The sequence below is a fragment of the Mytilus galloprovincialis genome, chromosome 4 (genome assembly GCF_965363235.1).
Source record: "Mytilus galloprovincialis chromosome 4, xbMytGall1.hap1.1, whole genome shotgun sequence".
Classification (NCBI taxonomy): domain Eukaryota; kingdom Metazoa; phylum Mollusca; class Bivalvia; order Mytilida; family Mytilidae; genus Mytilus; species Mytilus galloprovincialis.
In genome coordinates, this window is record NC_134841.1 from 82,471,003 (window position 1) to 82,485,338 (window position 14,336).

At 31.7% G+C, this 14,336-nt stretch overlaps 1 protein-coding gene across 1 annotated transcript; it reads left to right on the forward strand.

Annotated features, from left to right (window-relative positions):
• Positions 1–359: 359 nt before the first annotated feature.
• LOC143070796 (uncharacterized) lies at positions 360–3,456 on the forward strand. The gene is made up of 2 exons (XM_076244937.1): positions 360–527; positions 2,131–3,456. The coding sequence occupies exons 1-2, from the start codon at positions 512–514 to the stop codon at positions 3,258–3,260; spliced, it is 1,146 nt and encodes a 381-aa protein (XP_076101052.1). The 5' UTR covers positions 360–511; the 3' UTR covers positions 3,261–3,456.
• The last annotated feature ends 10,880 nt before the right edge of the window (positions 3,457–14,336 follow it).

Consider the following 14,336-nt stretch of genomic DNA (forward strand, 5'->3'; position numbering starts at 1 on the left):
GTTACCGATGTAATCCAAGTAAGTGTATATCCAAATTTAGTTACCATCGACAATAATTTACATTAGAGATTTCCATTTTATTATACAGAACACGTTTGCTTTAAATATGATTTCAGTTTCTTTGTTATGCATATTCCTATTTTCCGAAAACAATTCGTTGAGCGTTTAACGTTTTGAAGTAAGCAGCTGTTTTATTTAATTCATTTTTTAAAAGTTTCATTGATACATTTGATCATTAGTTAGTTTCTTTTGTCTTTTGATTTAATTTAATGTATATTCATCCTTCTGCACGTAAATTACACTCGGGGTTTCCTACAAAAGAAACTCACATCTTTGAACACTCATCTTTTTAGAGTGTGGTTTGCAGAAAGACAAAGGGACGTGTTGTAGACGAAGATATTGTTATCCGAAAACTCAATATTTCTATGACCATGGAAAAGGGAGATGTCGGCGGTTTAAATACAAGGGGTGTAATGGTAACAAAAACCAATTTGCCAGCAGATGGAAATGCATGAAAGCATGTCGAGGTATTGTTTAGTGTTTATTCTCTTTTGTCAAACAAATATATAACGTGCGAATTCAGTTTACATTTTTTAAAAAGCAATACGGATGGGTCGGATCTTAAATTGTAGCCGTCTTCCAAGAGGAAAGGGTTTAGTTTTATCCAGCATTTATTTCATACAAGGTAAAGAAAAACTGTCAATGTTTCCTTTATTTGTTTTCTAGATTTTGACAATTTTTTCCAAAAAAAAAATATATTTGAATAATGTTTTAGCGAAACTCTTTTTTTTTTTCAAGGTTTTTCACATTCTTGTGTTTGCCGACAGTTTTGAATAACTTTAAGGCATTTTATCTGAAGATGTGACCAAACTTTGCATGCATTTTTATAGTTGAAATTTGTAATTTTTCTAGATTTTGACAATTTTTTCCAAAAAAAAAATATATTTGAATAATGTTTTAGCAAAACTCTTTTGGAATTGTATTTGTAATTTAATATAAAATCATCCTTAATATCATCCGATGCAAAGATTTACAATACATTTGAAATTCGCCGTATAACTGCAACAGAAACAAATATACCCCGGTATGCTAGGGGCTGGTTTATGTTGGCGTTTGTGTGTATATCAGCTCTGTGATTCTGTTGTTGCATTGTTTTCTTCTCAAAATTAATGTGTTTCCCTCTTTATTGGTTTGTAACCCGGATTTGTTTTCGCTTAATCGATTTATATAACTATTGAACAGCGGCATACGTGCTACTGTTGCCTTTATTTACAAAGTCATTTTTATTTTTGCTGATTTTTTGTTTATTCAAGAATTACACTCTGATATTTTGAATAATTTAATTTAACTCTCTTCTTTCGTGTACATGCTAAGAACAGTCCGTGGTTATTAAAGAGGATAAGGTGAAAAGAAATTGGAAATAATACACTGTTTACTATAAATAAAATGGCATATAGAAAACAAAACTGAAGAGTAAAATCTGTGATGACGAGTCATTGGTCGATAAAAGCACCCGATGATGACGTAACAGAAAAGGGAATCATTGTCTTTTACTGTATAATGAGTAACTGCATATGCACATTTATTTGAGCCACGGGTTGAAAATCACTTCAACCCAGCCATTCATTGGCATGCTCAAATCGAGAACCGTGTCTGTGGTTGTCTTAATATGGTATTTAGAGAATATGGTGTTGTTGGTAGATGTTTATATTTAATTTAATTGATGACGAAATGTGTAGCTAACTTGCTAAATGTTTTTTTGAACACTGTTTGTTGACCTCTTGGTGTATTTTGGAATTTGTTTGTCGTTTGATTGGTTAATCATAAAACGTATACCTCACATATCCTTAAATGCATACGAAAGAGGTACCAAACACCTTGACTAAAATTAATTTGGCTCGTTTAAGATTAAGACCTTAATCAGTCGTCTAAAATAAATGAATATACGAAATTATACATAGTATTTTGATTTTGTCGCCTCAATAATTTTATATTATTTTAGATTTTGCTCACTCAAATATTAATTTACTGACACTACACTTAAATTGTCCAATATATCATGATATGCTTATTAAACATGAATTATGATCAACTTTGTTTAACTTAATTACAAAATATTGTTGCTTTAAGGATGTGATTTCAAATATGGCTACGGCTATGGTTATCAAAAAGGAAAAGGTGAGGTTCATGGATATGGCTATACAAAGGAAAAGGGCTATGGATATCAAAAGGGAAAAGACGGAGGTCATGGTTATGGATATGGATATCAAAAAGGAAAAGACGGGGATAGTGGTTATGGTTATAACAAAGAAAAAGGAAAGGGATATAGCTATGGATATCAAAATGGAACAGGTAAAGGTCATGGCTACGGCTATGGAGGTCATGGTTATGGCTATAGCAAAGGAAAAGTAGAGGGACACGGCTATGGCTATGGATATCAAAAAGGTAAAGGTGAAGTTCATAGCTATGGCTATGAAAAATTAAACAGCAATAAACATGGTTATGGTTATTTATATCAAAAAGGGAAAGGGGAAAGTCATGGTTATGGCTATGGATATCAAAAGGAAAAAGGTCAAAGTCATGGTTATAACTATGGTTATCTATATCAAAAGGGAAATGGCAAAGGAAAAGGACATGTGTATGTCAAAGGAAAAGGACACGGCATGGGAAAAGGATATATGTATGTCAAAGGTAAAGGACACGGCATGGGAAAAGGATATATGTATGTCAAAGGAAAAGGATATATGTATGTAAAAGGGAAAGGACACGGTATGGAAAAAGGACATATGTATGTCAAAGGTAAAGGACACGGCATGGGAAAAGGATATATGTATGTCAAAGGTAAAGGACACGGCATGGGAAAAGGATATATGTATGTCAAAGGAAAAGGACACGGCATGGGAAAAGGACATGTGTATGTCAAAGGAAAAGGACATATGTATGTTAAAGGAAAAGGACATATGTATGTCAAAGGAAAAGGACATGGCATGGGAAAAGGACATGTGTATGTCAAAGGAAAGAGACATGGCTTTTACAAAAGAAAAGGACACGCATTGAGCAAAGGAAATGGGCATTTTTATCGCAAGGGAAAACGTCCTTTTTATCGCAAAGGAAAACGTCCTTTTTATCGCAAAGGAAAAAATCATTTCTATCGCAAACGAAAAGGTCATTTCTATCGCAAAAGAAAAGGTCATTTCAATAGCAGACGACAAGGACGTTTTTATCGTAAAGGAAATGGACGTTTTAGTCGCCGTGGCTAAGACCTGAAACTTTTAAAGGGAAACTACACCAATATAGCTATGAAAAAAATAACATACACATAATACATATGAGTATTGAAAAGAAAATGATAAATCTAACTAGGCCCTCGAAGTATATTGGAATAATTTGGAAATTATTGCAATATAGTAACCACTATATAAAATTCTGCTGGTCCAATAAACCAGTTGAGCTTTTGAAATCACAACCTACTTTTGAAATTTTTTTTGGTGTTATAGCATTAAAATTATTTAAAAAATACTGAGAGATTGTTATTTACTGTACCCTAATAAATTTAAATAAATTGCATTAAGTAGCAGAAACTTGATCGGATTTAACGTTGACGTTAAAACACTCATTCTCAAAACACTCTATGCTTTCAAGAAAAGAAAAACAATAAATTTATACGAACATTTACTAATACATACATGAATAAAAGTAATATAATTTGATATAGATAAATATAGATGCAAAAGCAGTAACAGATTGTATATCTCTATATTAACTTTATCTAATTATGTGTTCATGTAAAGTATATATTTTTTTCTAAATCATATTAAAACTGTACATTTTATTGATTAGTACAGTGTCTATTTCTAAGTATCAATGTTTTCTTTTAGAATTATATTATTTCTGTTGAAAGGTTATTATTTTTCCGCGAGTTAACAATATGAAAATATAATTAAAAAATGCATAAATTTGATTTGTTTATATCCGGGGAACACACACTAAAATGTCTTGCATGACTTAACAATATATTTCATGAACCAGTCAAGAGAAACCATTGAAAATGTGCGAACACTGCAACAATTCAAAGACAGTAGACTTAAACATACTCCATGTATACTTTGAAATGATCACTTCAAGCAATTTTTCACTTCAAGCAATTTTTAAAAATTGGATAATGCAGTCAATCATCAACCGTGTTATTTTAATGCCTAAACATCGATAGTAGAGGAGCTTTATGTTTTTCGGTCTGTGCGTCCTTTCGTACGCTCGTATGTCCCGCTTCAGGTTTAAGTTTTTGTCAAGGTTGTTTTTGATGAACTTGAAGTCCAATCAATTTGAAACTTAGTACACGTGTCCCCTATAATATGATCTTTCTAATTTTAATGCCAAATGAAAGTGTGATCCATGAATTCAACATCCACTAAATATAGAAAATAAAAGTGCAAGAGGGGCACTCAAGTACTATGAACACATTCTTGTTTATCAGATGTTTCATTCTTGTCTATAAGCAATAGTCAATATAATCTTAAAATCTTATCGTTATTGACAGGGTTAGCCACGCAATCGACAAATGGTTTTGGGTTTAATGCAATGGAGATTGGAATATTTGTTTTAGATACTAAACGTTTTGTTTATCTTTAGTCTTCTATGTTGAGTCTCGTGTAGTATTAGTTGTCTGTTTGTCTTTTTCATTTTTAGGCATGGTGTTGTCAGTTTACTTTCGATCTGTTAGTGTGAATGTCCATCTGGTATCTTTCGCCCCTCTTCTAGTTATCCACATGAGGATGTATAGGTGTGTAGTGTAGATGACTGTGTAAATTTTTGAAGTGTTTGGGGTTCAAACATTAACATTAAACGTTAGGGGGAATATCATAACAAAATTTGTCTTTGTTATACAATGCATAAGTTCAAATCCTGTATACATCTTGCATTAACAAGTTCAATGTTTATAAAGACGTCTGTTATACTTGAGTGAGTTAAATGAATGTTTCATAACGCTTACTATTGGCTTTAAAATGGTCTTCAATTTGTGAAATCAGCAATCATCGACGCTACCATTTCAATAGCTGCTGGTTGTTTTGTTAAACAGGAGAGAGTATTGAAACAACCTACAAAATGTTTTGTATCAGCTGTTGATCGTTCTGGACGTAATTATTTCGTTCTTTTCTTTGATTCGTACCAATCTGCAACTCTTGAAATATCTAAAATATTTTCGCTATCTTGCACATTTGTAATAGAAGACCTTCCTCTTGCCCCAGCTCTCTGTTTCGACGTCTTTAAATGAAACGTAATAATGGCACAATAAACAGTAATAATGACAAATACAAAGTTAAAATACATGAAGATGAACAACATGATTAATCCAAACAATAAATAATCAAACTGTTTGTATAATCATGCAAAAATTGAGCAGCTCTAAAAAGACTAAATTTAAATTTAAATAGTCTGCCAATTGAATGAAAAACTACTGGTATCAATTCTTACTTTAAAACTACCACTATTCAAAGTATAAATTAAATTGCACAAGTATTGGTACTAGCTAGTCCTGACACAAAGGACACTAGTATATTTATTTGATTTTTAAATAAAGAAAAATAAGATCTAGCATTTTATCATTATCCATCACTTCACTTTGTCTATATTAAGAAACCTTTAAAATTGTTTTACACAATCTAAAAACTATGAGAAATATGTTTTTACAACTTTTATGTAAATAGTAAGTGATTCGTTTATAACCAATTGAATGTGTTTTTTTATAAAAAGAAAACAAATCAAAGAAACAATCTGTCACTTATGTAATTAATAGTCTATAACATTTTTTCATAAACGTCGCCTTTTACGTCAAATTTTTAAACTATCCGATAAGGGGATAGATGTTCATTAACTGTTTATTTTATGATTGTTTCCTCAAAAAGTTTACAAATTAGACTCAACATGTGAAATTATAAAAAGACAAACACACTTAATATGTATAGGGCTTCATTTTGCGTTTGCATTTGTTGTCCGTGAAGAACAGTTTCGATTGTTAGCTGTATTTGGCAAAACTTGTACGAATTTTTGGTCCTCAATGCTCTTCAACTTCGTACTCTATTTGGCCTTTTAAAAATCTTTTGATTCGAGCGTCACCGATGAGTCTTTTGTAGAGAAAACGCGCGTCTTGCGTAAATATAAAATTTTAATCCTGGTATCTATGATGAGTTTATTTGTTACATTTCTGTAGGCAAACATCTGGTGTTCTTGCCGGTTATATGGTTTGTTATCGAATTAATAGAGAATTTACGGTCACCGTAGGTTAATATCTTTGGTTAAATTTATTTAGCGAAAAGTACGAATGTTACAAGAGGTAAAGAAACAGATAATTCCATCGGAGTACCTTCAGATGGGTAGGATGTGTATTGCTAAACTTTTAGTTTGCTATGCATTGTTTAAACAAATAATGTTTTCTACTTTTCGTCAATGTTTAATCTTTCTTTTATTTTTGGCTAGTAAATTCACTTTTTTTTAAAAGGACTAGTGGTTCGATGAGTGGTCTGCATCTTCTTTATTTCAGAAATTAATAATGAGCACAGTCGCTATGAACATTGTTCATAGACACCAGTACTTAAAACCCTCCATCCTTTATGGGTGCATTTTACATAGATAAATTAAATCGTATAATATAAACAAAATGAGGATGTTAAATTTGATGTATGCCTTTTTGTGCTTCTTCGTTACATTTGTTGTTTTTAAAGTGATTTAGATGATAACGCAATGTTGACTGCTGTACTCCTATTTTTTTTACCTTTTTACCTATTGTATCTGTTTTGTTCACGCATCGGTGACAATATAATGGAATTTGATGCGACTGTCATACAAGTGAGAGGTTTAGCTAGCTATAAAGCCAGGTTCAATCCACCATTTTCTACATTTGAAAATGCCTGTACCAAGTCAGGAATATGACAGTTTTTGTCCATTCGTTTTTGATGCCTTTTGTTATTTGATTTTGCCATGTGATTATAGACTTTCCGAATTGATTTTCCTCTGAGTTCAGTATTTTTGTGATTTCACTTTCTCTATCCGGGTTTTGTTTTCTCCTTTTGAGGGGTAGTGTATTTGTTTAATACATGTTTTCTTTTCACCTACTTTCATCTAATCAATGTGTTCTTGCTCTTCTCTCTACTATATTATGATAACCGTATAACATAAAACGAAATAGTAATATCGTATGGATCAGAGAAAGTACATTGAAAAGGTTGAACATAAGTTAAAATGATAAGGGACATTAACTAAATAAATTTAAAAACACAAAAATGGGAAAAGAAAACGAAGAAATTGTTCATAATTGAATATAAGCCTTTCTGTCAATTTGTAGACGTTTCGTTTGTCAATTCTTCGACGATGTTTTTTTAAGGAAAATAGGGCAATTTAATAGTGAATATGTGATTTCAATGAACAAATACAGCACATATAATAGTAAAAACAATAGACGAAAACAATTTATTTTATAATCTATAACATTTAAAATCTCATTTTAATTACATCAGCCCTTTGCACCATTAGTTCGTCTGTCCCACGTTGTTACACAAATCTAACGGCACAAAGTTAAAGATCTGATTTCAATTTGTTTTTAATTATTTTTGACAATGAAAGTTCAGATTTTTTAAACGTGACGGATGATGAAATTGAGGTAAAGAGAATGATTTACAAACCACTCGTTTTTGTCATTCAAAAGTACGTTATATGTAGATACCTTATGGGGATGGAAGACTGTTTACAAAGGTCATTGATTTAGGTATATTTTCTTTCTTTATAACAACTCAAGTTTAAAAGAAAAAAGAAACAAATCGAAGGAAGCATTTACAGGAAAAAATATAAGAATTAAAAAAGTCACAAAGAACGAAATATTTATCTGACGTACACAACTTCAAAATATCATTTAAAGCAAATGAAATGAAAAAGTAAAATTAAAATCATAAATACTGAACTCCGAGGAAAATTCAAAACGGAAAGTCCCTAATCAAATGGCAAAATCAAACGATAAAACACATCAAACGAATGGACAACAACTGTCATATTCCTGACTTTACACAGGCATATTATAATCCTGGTACCTTTGATAACTATTTACACCACTGAGTCGATGCCACTGCTGGAGGACGTTTCGTTCCGAGGGTATCACCAGCCTAGTAGTTAGCACTTCGGTGTTGACATGAATATCAATTATATGGTCATTTTTATTAATTTCCTGTTACAAAACCTTTCAACTTTGTACTTGTTTGACTATTTTGATCTTAGCGTTTCTGGTGAATTTTGTGTAGACGAAACGCGCGTCTGGCGTATTAAATTATAATCCTGGCACCTTTTATATCTATATACATGTCATGCGTTAAGTACACTTTTATGGATGTAGCTTCATCATGAATTCTCAAAGCAGAATGTCTAAATGTAACAATAACAAATCAACTGGAAGCAAAGGTATATATATTGATTTCATTATTCAATTTTGGCCGATAAAGAACTGACATCAAGCAAGCATCACGTTAATTATCAAAGCGCTGAGCCGTAAAGTAAAAGTTAAAATCGGCTTTGAATTAAAGATTTATTAAATGTTAAATGAGCAGATATAGATAAAACAAACCCAGACGAAACAGTTTTGAAAGTCGTTCAGATACAGAACTACTTAGAATGTTTCAAAATGCTGTTTTCCCTAGAAATATATTACCTAAGCTGTATTTGGCAAACCATTTTGGGATATTTTGGTCCTTAATGCTCTTAAATTTCGTACTCGCTGATGAGTCTTTTGTGGAGGAAACGCGCATCTGGGTATTTGCTATAGTAAAATCTATGATGAGATTCTTTACTTGTTACATAGCTAAGTTGTAAGAAAATCTCATTTACTATTGTTATCGAGTCTTTGCGACAATATACTTTATTGGTATCAAGAATTCTTTGACACCAGAAACTATATTTGAAGACACAAGACATATTGACGTCATACAACAATCTTTTTTTTTCAAACTGGCGCAAGACATTTTCCTTCGAACGTCAAAATGATACGAGGAACATTTGTAATGTAAAAAATGACTAACCAAAAACCAGCGATAAGGCTAAAGCTGGCATGTCAGTTAACTGCTAGTAGTCTGTTTTTTTTATGTATTATTGTCATTTTTTTTTATTTTCTATGATTATATCTTCTGACATCAGCTCGGACTTCTCTTGAACTGAATTTTAATGTGCGTATTGTTATGCGTTCACAATTCTACATTGGCTAGAGGTTTAGGGGGGCTTGAGATCTCATAAACATGTTTAACCCCACCGCATTTTGCGCCTGTCCCAAGTCAGGAGCCTCTGGCCTTTGTTAGTCTTGTATTATATTTAATTTTAGTTTCTTGTGTACAATTTGGAGTTCATTATCACTGAACTAGTATATATATTTGTTTAGGGGCCAGCTGAAGAACGCCTCTGGGTTCGGGAATTTCTCGCTGCATTGAAGATCTGTTGGTTACCTTCTGCTGTTGTCTGTTCTGTGGTCTGGTTGTTGTCTCTTTGACACATTCCCCATTTCCATTCTCAATTTTAGAAGGTGTATTTTAATCAATCACCAACAACCTTGTAGTGTTTGGGATTTATATAATTTATGTTTGATATGTTGTTTTTGTTGATGAATATGTTGTTTTTGTTGATGTTTCAAATTGTTTAAAGTAATAAGGATGACATATAAATCACTCCTGTTTGACATATGTGATAAACGTGTTTTTCCAACAAAAAGACTTTAAGTGCAAATGGTTTTATTCGTTTCTTCTTCTTTTAAATGTCCTTAGACTAGCACATATTATATGTTAATAGATATCAAAGTGAAATAATGTGCTTTATACTGTCCATAGAAAATTGCAAGTACAGTAACATGTGAATGCTTATCAAAATTTTAAAATTATCAATCACGACTTTGCTGTAATTTATCTTGTAAAGATATACGATACAAAATGAAGACTACCTAGCGATTGTTGTTCAATCCTGAAATAAAGTTCAACCGCTATTCAATACAATAAAAGTTTTGTGTTATTTTTCCCCATTTATTTGTATTGTATTCCTTCCATGTAATGTTGTCACTTTAGTGTTATATTTAACATTTCCATTAAAGTGAGAGTTTTGGCTAGCCACAAAACCAGGTTAAACGCAGCATTTTTCTTAAAATGTCTTGTACCAAGTGAGGAAAATGGCTATTGTTATCTTTTAGTTTGTTTCTGTGTGTGTTTCATTTTAGTGTTTATGTTGTGTCGTTGTTCTCATCTTACTTTTTATGTGTTTCCCTCAGATTAAGTTTGTAACCGGGATATGTTTTTTTTCTCATTCGATTTATGAATTTCGAACAGCGATATACTACTGTATTTATAGCAATGAAAACATTTTTTGGCATTGCACATTTAATAGTCTTCTAGGACTGTTTCTGACGTGTCTTTATGAAATCATAGTTATTTTCACTTGGAAGTGTGAAGTAAGAAACGTAATTTTTGAAATAAAGAATTTCAAAATTTGAGTGAAGTGAGATATAACAACTAAACTAACAAAAACTCGACCAGAGAAATGAGAAGTTCCAATTTGGACGAAGGCCAATAGAAAATAAAACAAAATGCCCTTCAAATATTGCGATAAAACGGACTCATCGCTATCAGGCATTTTTTCGATCTTTCGTTCTACAGTTTGCGATTATTAAACTATAAAAACCACCCTGGGAGATTTTTGTTTTTTTTTTTCCATTTTTTCGTCAAAATATATAACAAGAACGTTTGTTATGTAAATGTTTACGTCAAATAGCAGAACTCCTATGATGTAATTTAACATCCAACAATAACCTTGATGTACATAAGATTTTTATGATTTATGTTTGAATATGTGGTTTTTGATAAATATGTTAGATTTTTCTCAAATTGTTTTTAAAATTAATGTGCAATATAAATCATTCTTGTCATACATAGTTTTTGCTAAATATATATCTAATTTCATCGCACTTTTTCTTGAAAAAATATTACTCGACTAACAATTACCAAAAAAAATGATTTTTAATGTCCCTACCTATCATACGACTATCTAATACCATCATACCATACAAAAGTATACCATCTGTTTTATCTTTTTCAATACCCCATTATTCCAATAACATCCTTCACACATGATCTACTTTGCAGAACATATGACCAGTTGTTTTGTAATTAGCTATCAAATATTCGTATATATATATTTGTATATGTTCTATGTTAAAAAGAATGTATACATAAAAAAGAAGATGTGGTATGATTGCCAATGAGACAACTCTCCACAAGAGACTTACATGACACAGAAATTAACAACTATAGGTCACCGTACGGCCTTCAACAATGATCAAAGCCCATAACGCATAGTCAGCTATAAGAGGCCCCGACAAGACAATGTAAAACAATTCAAACAAGAACACTAATGGCCTTATTTATATAAAAAATGTACGCAAAACAAATATGTAACACATACACAAACGACAACCACTGAATTACAGGCTTCTGACTTGGGACAGGCACATACATACATAATTTGGCGGGGTTGAACATGTTAAACATATAATCAATAACAAATGCAAAATCACATTTAATACAAGAAGGTTTGAAGAAAACAATCAACGCAAGATTCGTGCCTTTAAGGGGGAAATGTAAGGAGATAAACTCTGATATTTGATATGTTTTTGAATTGCAAAATTAGAAAATATGTTTTATTGGTTGCTTCACCTGCATCATGCAATGATAAAAGAAGCCAAAACTGATCTAAATTTTATAATGTCCTCTGAAATGGTCAGCAGAAACTACTTAACATGTGGTATCATCGAGTTGCAAAGGTAAGTATAAACTCTGTATTAAGTCTAATGCAATAGATAACATTCGGAGAAAATTAAGGCGGGATGGTTGTACAATGATTGAAACATATCAGTGGTCACGTCATCTGTGAAACTATCAATATTTTGAATTTTCTTTGTTTGTTCTTCCTTCTTTTTTTTTTATCATAGTATTGCCTGTGTATATTTGATTTGTTATTTTATACACGTCCAACTTCCTATCTGATGTCTCATTTAGAGTTCTCCATATGTAGGTGCGTTGGAAAATAAATGATAACCGACATGCCCAATGCACGTGATATATAGCATTGTTGATAATAAATTTAAACATTTTTTGTTTTTTATTTTCGTTGTACAATAAAAAAAAAATAAAAAAAATACACTATATGCATTTTCAGCAAAATTTCAAAATAAAAATATATTTAAATTTGCAAAGCAACAGCAAAAAGAGTGTGAACAACGACCTACAAGTATTGTATAAGTATATACATGTATGTCAAAATCAATTGAATATATTAAAGCGTGTCACTTAGAAAAAGTGGAATTTCTTTGTCTGTCTGGTAATCAGTCAATGTACTTAAGGTTTATAGTTGTGATGTCATAAAAACCTCTAAAGTAATTCATAATCCAGTAAAAAATTCTGTAGTCGAACCCAATACTGACTGATATTACAATGGAAGTATATTGTAAATAATGTTTATAAATGATGTTTTAATGCGCGGTTATTTTCAAGGTGATTTTTACATCATTTAAGGAATAAAAAAAATGATAAAAAGTTTGTATTTTTTGTTATTATTTTTACTGTTTGACGAATCAATCATATTAATCTCCATCTTGCGGTTCATACTAAGGTATATAAACCATTCATAACACTGTATCTGTACAATTCAACACATCAAAAGGTAAGTTAGATATCCTGTATTCTGCTTAAACACCTTTGGTTTACTCTCAAATTCGTTTAAAATTAATAGGGGATAAAAGTTATACGTTTCAAGTGGAAAATAATCCTTTTTGGGTCTTTAATTATAACTCTTTTTTCGGGGTAACATTTTTTGACAATTACTCTTATTTTTTCATTTAATGTTGGGGGTAGACGATGTTATCATTTGATTTTTCGCTATGGATGATAATGATTGGTGACTGCTTAAGAGCTTCAATCTTATTATTTTGATCTTGGAAGATTACTAAGACTTTTATATCAAACTTGTTGTTTTTACCCGCCCCATTCTTTATGTGCCTGTGAAGAGCCTGTAATTCATTTTGTCGTTGGTTATTGTCCGTTTTAATTGTTTTTTCGTAAATTTTATTGTTATGAATAAGGACATTTGTTTTCTCGAAGGAATTGTTTCAAATTCATGTCCAATCCATTTTATACCTGACTGAGTGGTAAAGGTGGAACAGTTTCTTATAACTGTTAATATCTTGGCACTAACACTCTATTCGAGCTGCATGACGAACCACCATGATAACCGGAACCTCAATGCAAACTGACAGATGAGCCAATAATTGACTTTAAGCACTCTACAACTACACATTTCTAAAATTAATTAGTAGTCTTTATAAAATCTTTAAAAAAGATGATAATTTGATTTGCACATTTTATTTGTTTAAATTGACATATTTATGATATTTTTAGCTAAAAATGAAGCTCACCATTGCTCTCGTTGTACTATTGTCAGCCGTATGCATAAATGCCCATGCACCATGTTATGGTCAGGGCTGTGGGTATGGAAGTGGGGGCTATGATGGCGGATATTATGGCGGATATGTGAGATTAGGAGGTTTGGGCTATGGTGGATTAGGCTATGGCAGTTATGGCGGAGGATTTGATGGTTATGGTGGAGGATATGGTTATGACAAAGGGTATGGCGGATATTATGGTGGGTTAGGTGGTTTAGTCAGCTATGGCGGTTATGGATTAGGTGGATATGGTGGTGGATATGGATTAGGTGGATATGGTAGTGGATATGGATTAGGTGGATATAGCGGAGGATATGGTGCAGGATATGGTGGTGGAAAGAAATACTAAGATCTTCTTTTCTCGAAATGACAAAACGGACATGAAATTATATTGTAATCCTTATACATGTTTCTGTAGATATTATACTGCAATAAAGATATAGCCCGCACAATGGTATAGTGCTTACTGATCTTTACTATTACATAAAATAAGTAAACACCCTGAATTTTGTTATGTTAAACATTTTTGTATATGATGAAGTTTTATCTGCATGTAAAAAAACAAGGAACTGAAAGCCCAAATCTAGAAGAGAATTTGCTCGTGTTGGCGCTTTTATTGATTGGGTCGATTTAAATGAGTATTATGAAACTGTTTGCGGCTTGAAACCTTTTAATCTGAATGAAATCAAATATAGATATTGGATATGAAAAGAAATTTTAGGTATACTCCTATAAAACAGTAACAGCAGATATTACACAAATAGATGCAGGATCAACACATTGAGAGATACGGTGTAACTCCAACAATGGGTTTTAAACGTTCATGTAT